Source organism: Schizosaccharomyces osmophilus, chromosome 2, assembly GCF_027921745.1.
Source record: "Schizosaccharomyces osmophilus chromosome 2, complete sequence".
NCBI lineage: Eukaryota > Fungi > Ascomycota > Schizosaccharomycetes > Schizosaccharomycetales > Schizosaccharomycetaceae > Schizosaccharomyces > Schizosaccharomyces osmophilus.
The window spans coordinates 364,522-382,656 of NC_079239.1; the positions used below are offsets into that span (position 1 = coordinate 364,522).

General features: G+C 39.0%; 7 protein-coding genes across 7 annotated transcripts; 5 read left to right on the forward strand and 2 right to left on the reverse strand.

The window, feature by feature from the left end:
* Window positions 1-53: 53 nt before the first annotated feature.
* Window positions 54-3,227, forward strand: elf1 (AAA family ATPase Elf1; the record flags this gene model as incomplete). Its single annotated transcript, XM_056181466.1, has 1 exon — window positions 54-3,227. One exon carries the CDS (start codon window positions 54-56, stop codon window positions 3,225-3,227), a length of 3,174 nt encoding a protein of 1,057 aa, XP_056037950.1.
* Window positions 3,228-3,711: 484 nt separating this feature from the next.
* ate1 (arginine-tRNA protein transferase Ate1) lies at window positions 3,712-5,204 on the forward strand (the record flags this gene model as incomplete). The annotated part of the gene is made up of 7 exons (XM_056181467.1): window positions 3,712-3,828; window positions 3,887-3,918; window positions 3,967-4,032; window positions 4,089-4,621; window positions 4,670-4,740; window positions 4,792-5,058; window positions 5,100-5,204. 7 exons carry the CDS (start codon window positions 3,712-3,714, stop codon window positions 5,202-5,204), a joined length of 1,191 nt encoding a protein of 396 aa, XP_056037951.1.
* Window positions 5,205-6,148: 944 nt separating this feature from the next.
* On the forward strand, window positions 6,149-8,095 carry pit1 (serine/threonine protein kinase, meiotic, STKc MAK-like Pit1; the record flags this gene model as incomplete). The annotated part of the gene is made up of 1 exon (XM_056181468.1): window positions 6,149-8,095. The coding sequence occupies one exon, from the start codon at window positions 6,149-6,151 to the stop codon at window positions 8,093-8,095; it is 1,947 nt and encodes a 648-aa protein (XP_056037952.1).
* A 1,128-nt stretch (window positions 8,096-9,223) lies between these two features.
* Window positions 9,224-10,558, forward strand: mug191 (alpha-1,6- mannanase; the record flags this gene model as incomplete). The annotated part of the gene is made up of 1 exon (XM_056181469.1): window positions 9,224-10,558. One exon carries the CDS (start codon window positions 9,224-9,226, stop codon window positions 10,556-10,558), a length of 1,335 nt encoding a protein of 444 aa, XP_056037947.1.
* Window positions 10,559-10,765: 207 nt separating this feature from the next.
* Window positions 10,766-13,007, reverse strand: SOMG_02679 (Schizosaccharomyces specific family with conserved tryptophan; the record flags this gene model as incomplete). The annotated part of the gene is made up of 7 exons (XM_056181470.1): window positions 10,766-10,996; window positions 11,039-12,043; window positions 12,090-12,152; window positions 12,195-12,278; window positions 12,325-12,399; window positions 12,442-12,540; window positions 12,579-13,007. The coding sequence occupies 7 exons, from the start codon at window positions 13,005-13,007 to the stop codon at window positions 10,766-10,768; spliced, it is 1,986 nt and encodes a 661-aa protein (XP_056037948.1).
* A 375-nt stretch (window positions 13,008-13,382) lies between these two features.
* Window positions 13,383-15,806, reverse strand: SOMG_02680 (DNA-binding transcription factor; the record flags this gene model as incomplete). Its single annotated transcript, XM_056181471.1, has 1 exon — window positions 13,383-15,806. One exon carries the CDS (start codon window positions 15,804-15,806, stop codon window positions 13,383-13,385), a length of 2,424 nt encoding a protein of 807 aa, XP_056037635.1.
* A 599-nt stretch (window positions 15,807-16,405) lies between these two features.
* Window positions 16,406-17,539, forward strand: rad55 (DNA recombination mediator, RecA family ATPase Rad55/Rhp55; the record flags this gene model as incomplete). The annotated part of the gene is made up of 2 exons (XM_056181472.1): window positions 16,406-16,421; window positions 16,506-17,539. 2 exons carry the CDS (start codon window positions 16,406-16,408, stop codon window positions 17,537-17,539), a joined length of 1,050 nt encoding a protein of 349 aa, XP_056037634.1.
* Between the last annotated feature and the right edge of the window lie 596 nt (window positions 17,540-18,135).

The window sequence follows — 18,135 nt, forward strand, 5'->3', positions numbered from 1 at the left end:
AGTCAATCATCAGATCTTGCGGAATTCCCATTTCGCAACGTCAAATCTGAGACATGACATCCTCCGTGCTATTTCAAGGTCGTGAAGAAGACAATGTCCTCAAACTACTTGAGGACTTGTTGAATGCCGAAACCTCTAAGGATTGTGCCAACATTGGCGAAAAAACTGGAGAAATTTTCAAACAAGATGAACCACTAGTTGCTTTAAAAACAACTGGATTCTTGGATGGATTGGAAAAAGCTGCTCGTAACAAAAAGTCAGGCTTTCACAGGGAGTCTGCTATGATCGGGTTTGCCTCAATCATTCCAAAGATTGGTCGTCCTTGCGAAGTTGATTTTCTTCCATATCTTCCAGTAATGCTTGACTTGTTCTCTGACAGAGGTGAGGTCGTTAGATCTGCTGCAAAGATGGCCTCTGATGCCTTGCTTAATGTTCTTCCCTCTGTCTCGGTTGAAACTCGTTTGATTCCCTCTTTAATCGAATACTTGTATAGCTCAGCCGTTAAGTGGCCAAGTAAGGTAGCTGCTCTTGAGTTGCTCGGGTCATTGGCGAAAACTTCCCGTAACGCCATTGCCGTTGCAATGGGTTCTTTGATTCCCTGCATTCGTGAACGTATGCATGACACTAAAGGTGAGGTTTCTCGTGCTGCTATCAAGTGCATGTTGGATCTTTGTACTGTTGTTGAAAATAATGACATTATTCCTCATATTCCCAAATTGGTCGACTGCATGGCCCGTCCAGAGACTTTGGAGGAATGCATCAAAGATTTGAGTGCGACTACGTTCGTTGCCACTGTAGAATCCGTCGCATTGGCAGTTTTGGTTCCCATTTTGAAGCGTGCACTTGCCGAACGCTCTCAGATTATGCTGCGTATGACTGTCATCATTACTGACAACTTGTGTAAGCTTGTTCCTGATCCTGCTGAAGCTTCCGATTTCCTCCCAGAATTGATTCCAGAAGTTGAAAGAATTGCTCAAAGTGCTGCCATGCCCGAAGTCCGTGCTCTTGCGTCTCATGCCCTTACCACGTTAAATAAGGCTGCTGCTGCCCAAGCTGCCAAGGCTGCTAATGATGCTGAGAGACAAGCCGTTTCCGGTGTTCGTACCAGACTTCATCAATTCGTCACCGAGCATGCTAAATGCCCCCAGAACTTTAATATTAAGGAAGTTTTGGATTATGTTTGCGATGCCTATGTCTCCTTTTACAACAATAAGAATTTCAATAAGGAGTCTTGGGTTAATGAAATGGGTATCCCATATTTGACTCCTTTCGTTGGTGAAAATGCTGCTTCTGAGTCTGTTAGAAAAGCTTATGATGATCTTCACTCATTGTATCAATCTTTGAACGGTCCCGATATCTCAGATTTGAATATTGAAGAGGAGGAGCTCGTTAATACGGATTTCTCACTCGCTTATGGTGGTCGTTTGCTGTTGAACCACACCAACTTGCGCCTTTACAGAGGCCATCGTTATGGTGTTGTTGGTCATAACGGTTGTGGTAAATCTACATTACTGAAGGCCATTGCTGATTATAAGGTCGAAAACTTTCCTACACCTGATCAAGTGAAGACTTGTTTTGTAGCCCATAGCTTACAGGGTGAAGATACTAGTATAGCTATTCTTAATTTCGTTGCTAATGACCCAGCATTGGCTAATATGAATGTTACTCGTGAGGAAGCTGCTGGTGCATTGAAGTCCGTCGGTTTTACGGAAGATATGCAACAAGATGCAGTGGCCTCTTTATCAGGTGGATGGAAGATGAAGTTAGAATTGGCTCGTGCCATGTTGCAGAAAGCTGATATCCTTTTGTTGGACGAACCAACAAACCACTTGGACGTTAACAATATCGCTTGGTTGGAAGCTTACTTGACCGCTCAAACTCAAATTACCTGTCTAATGGTTTCTCACGATTCCTCTTTCTTGGATCACGTTTGTACAGATATTATTCACTATGAGGGTGTCAAGAATGCTCCAAAGAAATTGGGCTATTTTCCTGGTAATCTTTCTGCTTTCGTTGAGAAGAAGCCTGAAGCTAAGTCTTACTATACACTTTCAGCCACAAATGAAAAGTTTGTTTTCCCTCCCCCTGGTATTCTTGCTGGTGTTCGTTCCAACACGAGAATTATTCTTAAAATGACCAATGCAACATATTGTTATCCCGGCTCTTCCAAAAAATCATTGGATGACGTTACTTGCGGTCTTTCTCTATCTTCCCGTGTTGCAATTATCGGCCCCAACGGTGCTGGTAAGTCTACTCTTATTAAAGTTTTGATCGGTGAGGTTATACCTCAAGAAGGCCGTGTTTTCAAACACCCTAACCTCCGTGTTGGTTATGTAGCACAACATGCTTTCCATCATTTGGATCAACATTTGGAAAAAACACCCAGTCAGTATATTCAATGGAGATATAGTGGTGGTCAAGACCGTGAAGTTTTGGAGAAAGAGACTCGTAAATTAACAGATGAGGACCGTGCTCAATTGCAACGTGAGATTACTGTTGATGGTGAACGCCGTAGAGTGGAAGCTTTGATTGGTCGTCAGAAGTATAAGAAGTCTTTCCAATACGAAATTAAATGGCTCGGTAAGCCTCACAAGTACAATAATTGGATCCCTCGTGATCTATTGCTTGAACATGGTTTCCAAAAGTTTGTTCAAGCCTTTGATGATAGAGAATCATCTCGTGAAGGATTAGGCTTTAGAGAACTTATCCCTGAAGATATCCGCAAGCACTTTGAAGAGATTGGTCTTCCTGGTGATATTGCAGACTACAGTCCTGTAAGCAGCTTGTCTGGTGGTCAAAAGGTCAAGGTTGTTATCGCGGCTTGTTTATGGAATAACCCTCAACTTTTAGTTTTGGACGAACCTACAAACTTTTTGGATAGAGACGCTCTCGGTGGTTTAGCAACTGCTATTCGTGATTGGGGTGGTGGTGTTGTTATGATTTCTCACAACGCTGAATTTGTTTCTGCACTTTGCCCCGAGAATTGGCTTGTCGTTGATGGCAAGCTTACAAACAAAGACAAGTCTGCTGTTGACACTGAGAAGTTTGAGGATTTGTCCGAGAAGGACTTGAAGAAAATTGAAACCAAGACTACCAAGAAGAAGAAGCTTACTAGGAACGAAATGAAAAACAAAGAGCGTCGTGCTCGTGACAGAGAACTCGCATGGTTATCTTCTCCTAAGGGTACTCCCAAGCCTAAGACTTTCTTCTCTGATGATGAAGAGTAAAAGATTACTGTAAAGTAGTCTGTATGTCTAGCGCTTTTATGTACTTTGATTTACTTCCTTTTTGGGGGGCAAGTGAATTTTTGAAGGAACGGGTTATTAATTTATACATCATCCAACTACGTTGGATGATCCCAAAAGCAATAATAGTTTTAGATGTGGGTTTGGTTTGGTGCTTAATAGATATTTAACTAGACAGGTATATCCATTTTTTGATATAAATAATACATATAGGTTTTGAAGTATAATTTTTAATATCGCTACAGAAGTAAAGTACAAAGAAATGAATAAAACAATTGTGAAGTGTTACAAGCTGGAAAGGCATATAAATCAGTTTTTGTTAGTAGCATCACTACTTGAGGTATGTAGTTGGAAATACATACATCCGTATTACAGGCTAACATTAACAATTGCCTGCAAATAGTAAATTCGATTCAATAATAGGAATATAGAACTTCAAATAGATTCAGATAATACTAGAGCAAGAATGGCATTGAATAAGTTTATGTATACAGGATATAATGTCAGCAGGGATTGTGGATATTGTCGAAGTGGAGAGCCTACTGAGCACTTTGGACTTTTATCAAAAGAACTAAAATGCGACGTATGTCTAATTTAAATCGATTTTTTCTAGCTTTGAACTAACCTTTGCTTATGGTTAGGCGTACCAAAAGCTTGTTGATAGGGGCTGGAGGTAATACATAAACAGGTTCGTTTTCGTGATCGATACTAATAGTTATAGACGTTCGGGGCATTATTTATATAAGCCAAACTTGAGGGCCTCTTGCTGTCCGTTGTACACAATTCGGTATGTAAATGGACACTTACAGGCAACGACTTGTGTAGAACTTACTAACAATTCAGATTAAATGCGGATGAATTTCAAATCTCTAAAGTACAAAAAAAGGCTATTAAAAAATGGGCCAAATTGGTCACCGGGAAACCATTAAATCAGATACCGGCAAAAAATGGTATAGAATACCTTGAGAACGCATTTGAGCAAATAGAGGGATACAGAGATGAAACACACTCATATACTGTCACGTTAGAATCAGATGAGTACACCGATGAAAAATTTGATCTGTTCAAAAAGTATCAAACAAGCATCCATCATGAGTCTGAAGAAGAAGTGACCAAGAAAGGATTTGAAAGATTTCTATGTTCCTCTCCTTTTATAAGCGATGACGGCCCGATGAAAAAATGTGGATCTTTTCATCAACTGTATCGTATAAACGGTACTTTGGTTGCTGTTGGTGTACTCGATTTGCTACCACATGCCGTATCGAGCGTTTACTTGTTTTATGATCCAGAGTTTTCGTCTTTCTCGCTTGGAAGAATAAGTGCTTGCCGTGAAATTCTTCTTGCATCTGAAGAGAAATATCAATTCTACTACATGGGTATGCTCGATAGTCACCAACTGACGAGGTAAATTAACAGTAAATTAGGATATTACATTCACAAGTGTAAAAAGATGAGATACAAGGGTGAATATAGCCCGAGTTATTTGCTTAACCCGGTAAGTATGATAATGATTTGCAGCAACCCAATTTACTTACATAGTATTCAGGAAACAAACGGTTGGTTGTCGATCAATCATTTTACAGACTTGTGGGATAACGAAGCCCCAGATTATTTGACGTTTGAGAATATTGGTGAGAGCAAAGAGTTGTCACCCAAAAGAGTCGATTCTTTACCAAAAGTTTCAGACACTGACGAAGAAGAGCCTCCGTCAGTATACGAACGGAGTTTACCAGGAATTTTGGATGAAGACGTTGCGAAATCTCTATTGCAAAGAAATCATATTACTATTGGAGATTCAACTTTACCCGTGAAGGTAAGTTTTAGTATTGTGTTATAGGTTTTGACGATTTAAAGGCTGTTTTAGGATTTTTTCCCAGGTTGGAGAAATTATATATTGAAGCGAATGCAGCGCTAGGGAAAGATGTTGGCAAGGATTATACTCTTGTCTTTTCACAGTAATTTTTTTTTGTTTCTGTTGTTTGTGATTAGCATATATCTGAGATGTGTCTGAAAAGCTGAGTTATGTATGATTTCCGATTTCCATACATCTTACGAAACAAGCAATTTTAGACTTTTCTAGGTACGCCATGCAAAATACTCGATGTTGTCCAACAGCAAATTACAAATACAAGACTAGTTCATGACATATAAAAAATAAAAAAATAAAACAAACAATTTTTGTTGTTCAAGTAATCAATTCATCCACTAAATAGGGTCTTTGCAGAATGATATTGGTCTGAAGTATTGCTGCTTTCACTGTCCTATGTAGTTACGATTAACGACTATCCACCATAATTCTTACGACTGCAACAAACCTCTCTTGGAGTGAACAGTAATTTAGACCTTTTTGTTCAATAGTATATTTACATATCTGAGTTTTGAATAAAAAGATTGATCTCGGCACACGTTTTTGATTTACTTTTCAGGTCATAAACTAAGTGTTGGACCGGAAAGCGTACGTTCTTTTGAAATAGTGGCTTTTTCTACTGAAAGTTTCTATTATTATTTTTTTCTATGGGAATACTATTCGAATAGCTTCTGGTGAAGCATGTAAAAAAGTATCTAAACTTTACATTACACGTTTCCGTCTTTTAATTTGTCTTGGTAATTTTTTGTTTTATTGTTTTATACCCAAGTTGATTGAAAAGCACGCTTTGTTTGCTTTGCAACTTTTGATACCTTAAGCATTTTTGGCCCTTCTTTAACATCTTGTTTTTGAGCTGCGTTTATATTTATATCTTAATTTCTTAAGTATTTATTAGCAAAGGTATTGTCAGTCATTACTTTTTCATCGTTCTTTTGTTTCGTTCTATAACTATAATCTTTGTATTTACAATTCGCCAAGTAAAGGATCCTTTTTTTTTTGTTTGCAACTTGCACGGGTTTCCTTTGAAATACTTAATATGAAAAAATACTTATGGAGAACGCCCTCTATGGCAAATCATGGGCGGTCTTTGAAGGAAGTCATGAAATGTACTACTATCGATGATGTTTTCTCTATTGTGCAGAAAGTTGGTGATGGAACGTTTGGTTCTGTACATTTGGCTACCCGCAAAGACTCGACAAAGGTAGTAGCCATTAAATCTATGAAGAAGAAGTTAGTAAAGATATCCGATGCTGCTAGGCTACGTGAAGTCCACTCCTTGCTTCATCTTTCAGAGCATGAAAATATTGTTAATATTTTTGACCTTTACATTGATCAACCTTTTTGTTTGCATATCGTAATGGAATTCCTTGAGTGTAATTTATTTCAGTTGATTAATTCCCGACGAGGCAAGCCGTTTTCTTACAACACTGTTCGAGATATTATGAGTCAGATATTTCAGGGCATAGGGCACATTCATGCGAATGGCTTCTTTCATCGGGACATGAAACCCGAGAATATTCTGGTATCGCCCGTGGAAAACTCTGATGCATACAAGGTGAAAATAGCAGACTTCGGGCTTGCGAGGGAAATACACTCGAGCCCACCTTACACGGAATACGTTTCCACTCGCTGGTATCGTGCTCCCGAATTATTGCTTCGAGATTCGTGTTATTCATGTCCAGTTGACATATACGCTGCAGGTTGTATGGCTTTTGAAGTTGCAACCTTACAGCCAATATTCCCTGGAATGGATGACGTCGATCAGCTGTATAAAATATGTGAAATTCTAGGAAGTCCGGACGAAGAATCGCAAAATATGGGATTTGGAGGGGGTGGCACATGGAAGCAAGCAGAAAAATTAACAAGAGAGCTGGGAATCATTCTGCCCAGATTAGCACCTTTAAATTTACGAGAGTTATTCTCTTCGCCATGGAATGGAGCATTTGCATCGATGCTCACCGAACTATTACAGTGGAATCCAGATGTCAGACCTAATGCGCGAAAATGTTTGGAGCTTGATTTTTTCAGCGCAGAAGAAGTAAAGGTCGAGAAACCAACGGAAGTGAAAACGAAACAAGTCGGGAAGGTTAGCGAAGCTCAAGTCTCCATACCAACGTATTCATTTCAGAACATATTTACAAAAGTTACATTACCTTATGTTGCGGATAAGACGGGTACGCGTTCTTCGAAGCTATATCAAAAGTTCCATAAAGGAATTACAGGGTTTAAGCGCACGTTTCAAAAGTCGAATAAACAGAAAAAGGGTACCAAGACACCACAGCCAATCTCGACGCCGGTGGATCGTCCGCCTTCACCATTTTTCCCTGTACTTCCCCAAATACGTCCCTCGACACCTTTGAACTTGAAATTGAGAAACTATATGCTTTCAAGTGCAGAGTATAATGCAACCAACAAGAGTATGCCGATGTTTATGGAAACTTCGCAATCGGCGGGTTTGAGTCAATTGAATGACAAGGAGAATAGACAAATTCGAAGAAAATCAACAGATGCCAGTTCTCTAAAGCATTTCACGTCAGGCGCTAGAAAATCGGTGCCATCGTATTCCGATGTGGAAACCATTTCTCCTACAACCTTAAACGATAAGAGCGCGACACTTCGTTCAAGCAAATTCAGTGGACTTTCGAATGGCAGTTCGAGATCAACAGCGCAAACGTATTCGGTTTTGCTGGATTCTGCAGATTGGGAGCAAACGTCGCTTTGGGAGAAGAGTAGTCTGAAAGGGAATTCAGATGCTCAAGTGACGAAACGGTCTTTAAAAAGTTTCAAAGGTGAGGAGGCGGACGAGAAGGGGGAGAATGATTCTAAACCGGACCTTGGTTTACGAAAGTCTTCAATTTTGTCTTCCAACATCCTCGAACATGATTTCCCGGATTTCGGTGTCACATCCCTTGCAGATACATTGGGTGTTCCTGGCTTGCCTACAAGGTCCGATTCGCATGTAACATCTCAAACCATTTCTTAATTGCATGCCAGGAGCAGTTTAATTTTTTATTTTTTATTTTTTTATTTTTTATTCTTTTGTCTCTGTTTTTTGGTTTTTTGTTTGCGCTTACATTTTTGGAAAGGAGATTTTGTGTATCGTTCTGTTCTATCTGAACGATGCGTTTTAATCTAATCTATTCTATTCTAATCTATTCTATTCTACCGACTTGTATTGTTTCTTTTGGCTTGACAAATCCAACAGCGCGGTTTTCATTAAGAGGATATCTCCATTGTTTTGGGTATTTACTACTTTCTTTTTTCTTACACCAAAGGCTTGATTGTTTATGCTTTCACATTCTTCTCATGGATGGATTGGTGTCGCTTGGATTCGAACCCCAGGCATCAACAGACAATTCCTTTCACTCTCTTGCTCTTACCCATTCCCTCTCGTTATCCTTTGATAACGAATCTTAATAACTCTTTTTTAATAAACAATAAAATTGGCATATTGTTATTTTTAGCACACACAAAAATAAATAAACAAACAAACAATAGTCATAGTTAGCCGCGTAAAAGAACCTCTCTATATGGACCCTTCTAGTGCTTCCTACAAAACCCAAACAGAAGCTGTGGCTGCCATTTTAATTTTCGGCGAACCTTAATCCTTTAAGCGACGAATGAAAGGAAGTTGATGTCGTTTGAACTGATCATGCTCTCATACCTTACTGGGTATCTTCGAATACCACGTCATTTAGGTTTGGCATTTCGTCAGTCATCTTTGTTATTTATATAAGCGGGGATCTCCGCCTTGTCACAATCCTGATCGTTGCGAGCGCTGAACCTTTGGAGACTTGCATCTATCTCCAGTTTTTAAAGTTTACTGTTTATCGTTTGTGTGTGTGCTAAAAGTATATTTTCTTTAAGCGGTTGTTTAAATTACAGACTGTTTGGAGGATAGTTTACGATTTACGACTTGTGCGACAATTGCTTTTACGATTTGTTTGACGTTGTGTCGTTGTGTTAATAATTATCTATTGGTCTTTATTTTCTAGTTTCCTGGTTTCCTTTTTTCAAAACCACAATATTCACGATTCAAAACCCTGGATTTTCCTCTTCTCTACCTGCAGACCGACAACCAACGATTACGTTTGATCGATTTACTTCAAAAATGACTGGCGATAAATATTTGGACGGTGGTTTGGCGGCCCTGCAAAAATGCTATAAATCCTTCTTTGACAAGCTTTCCGACAAGATGGGAAGCGCTGAAAATGTGTCTGGGACATACGACGATGGTGGTAGTCATATTTACTTAGTTTGGTCGGTTGCCGTGTATGCCGAGGCAATGGCAGATTCTCTCAAGTTTACAAACAAGTATGAAAAGAAATTTGAAAATGTGTTTCAATGTTTAAAGAAATACTGGTCTCCAGAGTACAATGCATGTTGCGCTAGTTACTATTTCCAAGGAAATAGTGATGTCTACTTTGACGATAATGCCCAAGTAGCCATTGCTCTCGCCACCGCCGGGTACTATACTTCGAATAGCTCTCGGAAAAAGCAATACATCGACAGAGCCGAAGCCATTATTGCCTTCATCATCAACAAAGGTTGGAACCAGCAAAAGGGCGGTGTCGCTTGGCACGTCAATTCTGGTAGTCCTCCTCATGCCAATTTAAACGCTTGTTCCACTGCCATGTCCTCTCTCGGCGCTTTGCGACTTGCTTATGCCGTAGATGACCCAAAGAAAAAACAGCAGCTTGTTAGTTTCGCTTGGAACTGTGTCCAGTGGATTGAGGATAATCTGGTCGATAACACGGGTCTCGTTTGTGATGGTCTTAACTTGAACGACGGCAATTGGGGTCTTGACTCGACCAAGTTTACTTACAACACCGGTGCTACTTTGGCTACTATGGCTTTGCTCCTCGGATTCAATGACATTATCAAGGGCCTTCCCAATATTGACAAGATCCATTCTTACTTGGAAAACATGGCATCCGCCGCTCTTAACACAAGTGGTGATATGTATGATCAATCCTGCAAGACCGATTTTAAGGTTTGGAAAGATAATACTTTTTTTGCCCAACACCTTTCTGAGGGTTTAATGGGTTTTTCTTTTGCCATGCCTAATTCTTCTCTCGCCAAGCCTGCTCAGCAAATGGTTTTCGAACAAGCAGACTTTGTCATGAACTATGTTCGCGATTCTAAGGACGGTCTCTATTTCCGTGATTTGAATATATATAAAATTAGCCCAGACTTGACAAATACTTTTAACAAAATCTTCCATGCTAATCAGCAGTTTCAACCTGACAAGGACGAACGAGAACAAGGAAATGGCCCCGTTGAAAAACTACCCCTCTGTAAGTCTTTGATTGGAAGCTCTGGTGCTGTTCGAATGCTCTTTCCCGCTGCTGAAATTATAGTCCGTAAAGATAATCCTCAGAGTGGTCCTATTTTAGGAGGAAGACCTGCGAGTGGCCAGAAAAACAAGGGCTGTTTTATATGCTAATTTCATGACTTCCACTTTGCATCCTTCACCTCTAAATACCTCTCTACCTTAATTGTGATGAATTTAATGAACGACATACTTATAACCCGAGCCACTTTATTTTACGATCTGCAAAGACCTAAACTATTACTTAATAAAGCTTAACAATTAATATATTATTTCCTTCTATCATATTTTAGAATAACTTTCCGTGAGCTTCATTTAGTTTCATAAGTATGGTGTAGTACGACTTCGACTTGGTTTGTAATACGGACGCCTACTGTCGGTTCCCCTTTGAAAGTGATGGTTCCTTGATTCGACATTCACATTATTCATTTTCATGCCGTGATTGTGAGAGTTGTTGTTCACCGAGCTTAAGCCAGGACGACCTAAAAAGATTTCTTTTAGAACCTCGGAATCGTTGAAGCCCTTTGACATAATGGATGCTTCGTCCATATCCTAAAGTTGTTAACACAAAATCTACTTGCTGCTTCTTCTTACCTGGTAACATTGAGCTGCTTGAGTTGCTGCTATTTGCATAGCTGAACCCTTTTTGATGTGATGTCCAACACCGCGGACAACTCCGTCACAATGAACTTCAGATATCCAAATAACCTTGTTCGTCTCTCTGATTGTAATATGTATATATAGAAGTGTGATATATCGCGGTGTGCTTTCCTTGCAACTAACGGTTGAAGCCGGTAAGCCAGACAAAGGTCCCCTTGAGTCCAATGGCTCTATTCTCCTATTTGTAAGTTTCCGATATCGGCTTTCGACTATATGCCAGGTCTTTTCATCGTCTCTAAATGATGAAACGTTCGCCAAATAACGTAATATATAAGGCTCAACTTTGCTGGTGCTTCGAAAACTAGTGGGTGTATCAGAACCAGAACTATAGGAGCTCGCAGGGCTTAAGGAACTCTCTTCAACGTCGTTCTGTAATTTATAATATCGTCTATTTTTTTCAGCTAAAATCTTGTTTTTGTTTGCGACGCGTTCTTCATTTTCCGTTCTTTCGTGCCCAAATTTAGCTAATTGATGACAATGGTCGACTAAACTGTTGCAAATGCTGCTTAGCTTATGCGCGCTCGCAGATGATTTTTCTGTAATTTCATCAAGCATAACATCTGCTGAATCCAGCAATTGGTTGATTTGTTGGTGCTTTCCACCAATTGAGTCTCCTTGAGTCTTCAATTGATACAGGATTAGATTGATTTCGTTAGGTCGTAACTTTGCTGGGAGGAGATTTTCATTGGAATTTTCATCATTGCTTTGAGTTGAAATTGATGCGTGTTTGTCAGTTAAGTTTAAGTTTGTTAAACGTTCTTTAATTTTTAAATAGGACATGTAGATTTTACTGTCATGGTCATTATACTTCAAGTTTTGTTTCAAAAGATTGAGCCGTTCCCTCTTCAGTCGGTTTTGAAGTTTTAGCAAAAGTCTTGTACCAATATCATCGCCTAAATAGAGCGAACATATATCTCTTAGGTGAAGACACGTTTCCTCCTAAATGAGCGTGTTAAAATCGTGTCGTCAAAAGTAATGAGCTTACATGCTGGGACACTAAGCTTAGCTTGTCTTTTTCCAAGATAGCGGCGCTTCTTTTCTTCTTTGCCTGCAATTTATTAGCCTTATTTCTTTCCTTGAATACACATACCAAAGTTAGCTCTAGCTCTTTGAGATGTGTTTCCTCATTCTCTTTTTCAGAAATCACGTCTTGATGTTCAAGCCTAAGGCTTTGCTAAGTTTTTGAGTTAATAAAGAGGACTCTATAAAAATTTACTTACAAGCTCTCTTTGAAACTTCCGTATACGCCCTTCCGATACTTCATTAAGACTTAATCTTTCTTGTTCCAGAGAATGCTAAAAATGTTAGTATAACAGTACCTCTTTGTTATTGCCTACAATATTATCCTTTAGTTGGTTATACAGTTCATTCTTCTGGAAAGCATTACTTCCTGCTAATTTAGCGGGTACATTATGTAAGGACGAATCAGGCTGGTCCTAAAATGGATTAGTTCAGTACTGTTATCCTGACTTACCTCTTCTTTGTTTTTTAAGTCCAATTGGAAACGGGATAGCTCTTTCGTCGTTAATGATGGTCCGCCCATGGAGGTCATAGTGTTCCCCAGAAAAGAATTGATGGCATTGCTATTTACGGCGGTATCGTTCCCTTTGGAATTCTGATTTCTCCATTCTTCAAAGCAATCCCAAAGTCGTTTTTGTTGTTCTAGTAACGCATTAAGCATAAGTTTGCTTTCCTTGGAATCATCCGGTTTGTTCTCAGTTAATTTTTCCTTGGAGTCTGGATTTTCAGTCTTGAAACGTTTGCTTGAGTTTTCATCTCCAGTCGTTCTATCTGTAACGCTGATGTGTTTTCGATTTGGTGTTAGCTGCTCATCGCTCAATACATTTCCAAGTCCTGGGATTTTTTGGAAGTCCTCAGACCAAGGCCATTTTTTTAAAGACATCTCATAAAATTTAAGAAATTTGAGCCAGAAGGATGGGATTACTGGGTTATTTGCATTCAATTAGAGTTATGCTAAAGGCTTGTTGGTTTGTTTACATATGCTTCAACATAAACAAATATGTTTAACAAAGTTTAACGAGCGCTTAATACTACTTAATATTCTAGGCCTTAATCAATAGATTTACATGTTTTTGTATAGTAAATAAACAAAGGCATCGTTCCTATTACTCGTTACAATCAGAAAGGGCTAAAAGTATAGAAGATGATTCAAATGCTCTGGAAACCAGTGATTCACTCATAAAATGAAAGAAGATAGATATTACAATATACAAACATTAATCAAAACATATCACTACCAAACTAAAAAGAACGAGAATCAAGGACAGACATAATCTAACCACGAAGGATGCATATTTCCCAACCAGCTACCCTCGATATCCATTCCTTGGTCGGCATTGGCCCAGCTCAACAAAGAAGAATCATTGGCAAGATCAGGCGTAGTTTTGTTTGTATCCCACGCAGCGCCAACCTTTTTAATATATTCATCCAAGTCATTAGCATCCAACGAAAAAGAATTATCATCAGGAAGAGAAAACCAACTCATGTCTGCATGCATGGGAGTTGATCCAGGGGTTAAAGATGCACTAGACTGTTTGGTTGATACACTCGGTGTATAACTACCAGCAAAACTTGTCGGAGTAGATTTATCGTTTTTAGAGGCGACTTCGGCTATCCAGCGTTGCCAAGCCATAAATCCTGATTGACTAGAATTATTCCCAGCTGAACGTATACCCTTCAAATGTGTATCGAACAGACGTATGATTTTAGCACAATTCTTTGCTGGTTCATTGCCCTCTGCCATGTAATCAAGAGCTGCGTATGCGTATTCCATAGCAATGTCGTCTTCCTGGCAAGGCTCCGTTACACAATGTAATAGAACAACGAGAGCACTCGAAAATGTATAATTATAATCAAAAAAGGAATAGCAAGATAGCTGAGAGTGCTGTTGGAGTAAATGTACAAGAGATATTAAATGCCTAGCTGCAAGAATGCAATCCTCATTGATACGATTTACTCTGGGTGAGTTTTTGGCATTCTTCATTTTATGCAGCAAGACAGGGCGAGACATGATTATTATAGCTTGGTCATATGTCATGTGAAGATGAACGTTAGCACGGAATAAAGGATGGTTTGGATCTAAGTTTTCGAGGATTTGAAAAGGAGGCAAGGATTGTTTCCACTCGTTCAGATCAGCTCGCAAAGATTCAATAATAGTAATCGGATTTTTCTTGTAATTCACAGTCCCATACAGCTCTTCCATGGTCTTTCCCATAATCTGAGCAATTTTTGACATGGATATAATGTTATGAACATTAGAAGCTGAACCTTCAATTTCAAGCTCTGGGACTACAGTTGGTAAAGCAGCATCGCATTCGCCGTCCGCAATTGAAAGAGGACGTCCAGTGGCAATGCTAATCAGACGATCCATTGTATAAACTGACCACCATAAACGGTTGCGGAGTTCTTTTGTTTTAGGATCAATGTCTGGATTTTCGCAACTTCGATGTAGACCATTGGCGACGGCTGCTGTAAGGGCAAGACCGAAATAAGTATAGGAGCTTTTTTGGGATAGTGTTGATTGAAGATATAAGCCTATTAATAAAGAAACTTGAACAAGACTAGGTTTACATTGCTGTATAACTTGAGGGAGTAAAAGGCGAGCGGTATCAAAAAACTGCTTTCCAGGATTGTCAAGTAAGGTGCTTGCAGATTGGACTTCAAGGTGAGCAAATTGACTTCCCAATGCAAAAATCATCATAACTAAACTAAGAAATCCAGGGTCAACTGAAGGATTATTTTGATAATTTATAATAATATTCAGTCGGTAGCGTAAAAGTGTCTCATGATAGAAAAAGAAATTTGCCTGAACATGTCTATAAAATGCTTTAATTAAGAAGTCGGCAACTTCGGAGGGAGGCAAAAGGCTTAGGCCTTGATTAACTGCGTTCACATCATGTTCATTAGGGGAATAGACAGGATGGGAATATGAATAAGTACTCAAGTCAGAAAAGGAGGGATCGGCAAGGATTTCGCTTTGAACCGAATCAACGAAAGCTTCACCTGCCGAGGCACCAATATAACGAGATTCTCCGTTTTCAACTTTGATCTTTCCAATGAGTCTCATAATCTCGTCCACATTTTGGTCGTTAGAGTCACCATTTGAAGCAGTGCTGTCATATTCTTCCTGATAATGGTGCTCGGTGTTATCATTCCATTGACGAGTTTCTGGAATTAGCACAGGTTCTGTGTTGTTTTGTTGTTTATTGGTATCAGGAATGGCAGCAGCGGGATGTAAGAAATCATAATTAGTCGAGAAAGGAGAGGTTGCAGTAACATTTGAAAATATTTCATTTGGAAGAATCGGATCCGGTCGTTTGCTAAGAGAAGTGGATAAATTCACCAAAGAATCAGTCGAATACTGAGAGATCTTTGCACCACAAAGTCGTTCCATCATGTATTCAAGACACTGATACCTCTTTGAGAGATTCGTAAAATATTCTCGTTTCATTTCAGCACCTCGTTCTTCTCGCATTGGATATACGCATTGTAAGTCGTTTAAAGCGCATGCTTTGCAAGGATTGCCGCCTTCACAGCGAACTTTTTTCGTTTTACAATTTAAACAGGCTACTCCGATGCGACGTCTTCGTTCGTTCGGCACGCGTCGACGACGATTATGCTCTTCATTTTTTATTGCCTCAAAGAATGCGGTCGTAGTTTTATGTGAAAAATCATTGTTCATTTTTCCCTTTATAAGCAGTACTTGTATTAACCTTTAGTCTTCAAGAATCATACCAAACGTAATAAAAATGGTATTTAATTCTGGGTTGAAGGATATTGGATTGGTCTTGGTAGAAATTTACCACACCGTGCATTGTAGAAGTACTTCAGTACAGTTAAACAATAAACAAAAATGAATAAAAATTGAATTTGATTAAAATTTTGATACTTACAATTTTATTGTATTTTAAACCATGGAACTATGATAGAGCTACATGCATTTTTGTAAGAAAATCCAAGTACGAAAACCCTCAGGAAATAGACGTAAAATAATGAAAAATGTTAAAACTTTTGAAGCGTATTCTTTTGTTTTGATGAAAAACAAAGCAAGTTCACCTTTTAGCGTGGTGCTGAATTGGGATTGCTGGCTGATTTTAAGAGCACGCCCTATAAGTTCTCTTCAGCAATAGTTTACGTGTATACAGCTTTGAAAATACTGCTTTATGATTTATTTATAAATCCTAAGTAGTGTGCATAAAGTCCTTATTGTAGTGATATTTCGCGCGGAGTCTCTTTATACTACCAAGTGCCCTTCATCGTTTACTTTGTGTTTTCCTATGAATGATATCTAGTCAACGTACGTGAAATAACAAGAAAAAAAATGAATAACTTTCTATTCAGTTAAATTCACTCTAATAATCAACTACTAATGTAAGATCAGACCGTCTAAGTACGCAACCTGCAATTCGCGCGTACGAAGCGTTTTCCGCTCCTGGTTTTAGCTTTAATTCAAAGCTATTAAACGAAGCTTTCGGTGGCACTGGGTTGAAGCGAGGATTTGTGTCTGAAATATGCGGTGCTCCTGGCATGGGTAAAACGAGCCTTTCTTTAGTTCTCACCGCAAATGCACTGCTTTCAGGAACCAAAGTCCTTTGGATAGAGACGTGTCATCCTATCCCATTGTCCCGTTTGCGATATATGTTGCAAAGTCAAGTCCCATCGTCTCAGGAGGAAGACAATTTTAGTACGTTGGACGAGTACTTGCAACTCTTAGATGTTTATTATGCTCCTTCTTTGGCAAACTTGTTGGTATATTTGAAAACTTTCGATGATGATTTGAAACAAGATGATATCGGTTTAATCATTATCGACAACTTGTCTATGCCTATTCAATTGGCCTTTCCTACGTGCCCAGATGACTATGCATATTTGAGGCAGCGTCGAAGTACCAGCTCACGGAAGACCTCAATGGAATCTTTGGGCAAGGAGAATATGGATTCCGGCCTTGAAAAAGAAGTTGCTTCCAAAGAACTGATTGATCCCTTCCCCAGTTCCCAAACAAATCTCAACAAACGAAAACGTGTTGTTGGAGATATCAATTCTATGCTAAGTAGAATTTCGGCCGCATACCAAATAGCTATACTTGTCACTACCCAAATGACCTCGAAAGTGGTGTCCGGTATGGGTGCAAAACTTATCCCATTTTTAAGCACTAATTGGCTTGATAAGGTGTCTTCTCGCTTAGTTCTGTATTGTCGGCATCCTATGGAAAATGACAAGTTCGATGGCAATTTTGAATCGAATATCAGTCATCAGTCACTACGTTATGCTTACATGGCAAAACAATTGCCAGGCACCTCTATTGATTCTGAACTTTTATTCTATGTTACAGAGAATGGGTTAATGGATTGTCGGAGCTTACCAATAAACAGCTCGCAACGCAGGAAACGTAGCTTAATGGAGACAGACTTATGATGACTGAATGCCTTCATATGCACTTGTACACTGCTGGTCTTTTCCCCGTAATAATGTGCTAAAATCGCTTATTATAGTAACAGTGACTTATATTATTTTTTGAACCTCGGACAAAGCACTTGAAATACTCTGGTCATTCTTTACACAGTTGTGATTTCATCATTTTGTAATATCTTCTTAAGAGAAAAAAATCACAGATTGTCATTTTTATATAATTATGAAAGAAGGGATTTGTAACTAGCTGAAAGATAATGACTTCAGACGAAGTATTAGTCCTCTTAATGCTACTGATCAAGGCACGAAGTGACTCATCGAAGGATGACAGCACATTTTCGAAATGAATACAGTGTTTAAATGATGACGTCTATGAAGCCTTTAAGTAATTAAAATATCCCCAAGGATCTCCTAAAATTCTAACCGGTCATCGTCTGATTTAGTTCCTTATAAGAAGAACTCGCGGTTGTTGACACAAAGATAGTGCTATTAACCAACTGATTTGAATTTACTAATTATGTAAGTAACTCTTATAGCTTTCAAAAGATACTTATATTAACTTCGGATTTCCAGTGTGCATTACATTTGAATCAATTAGCGGT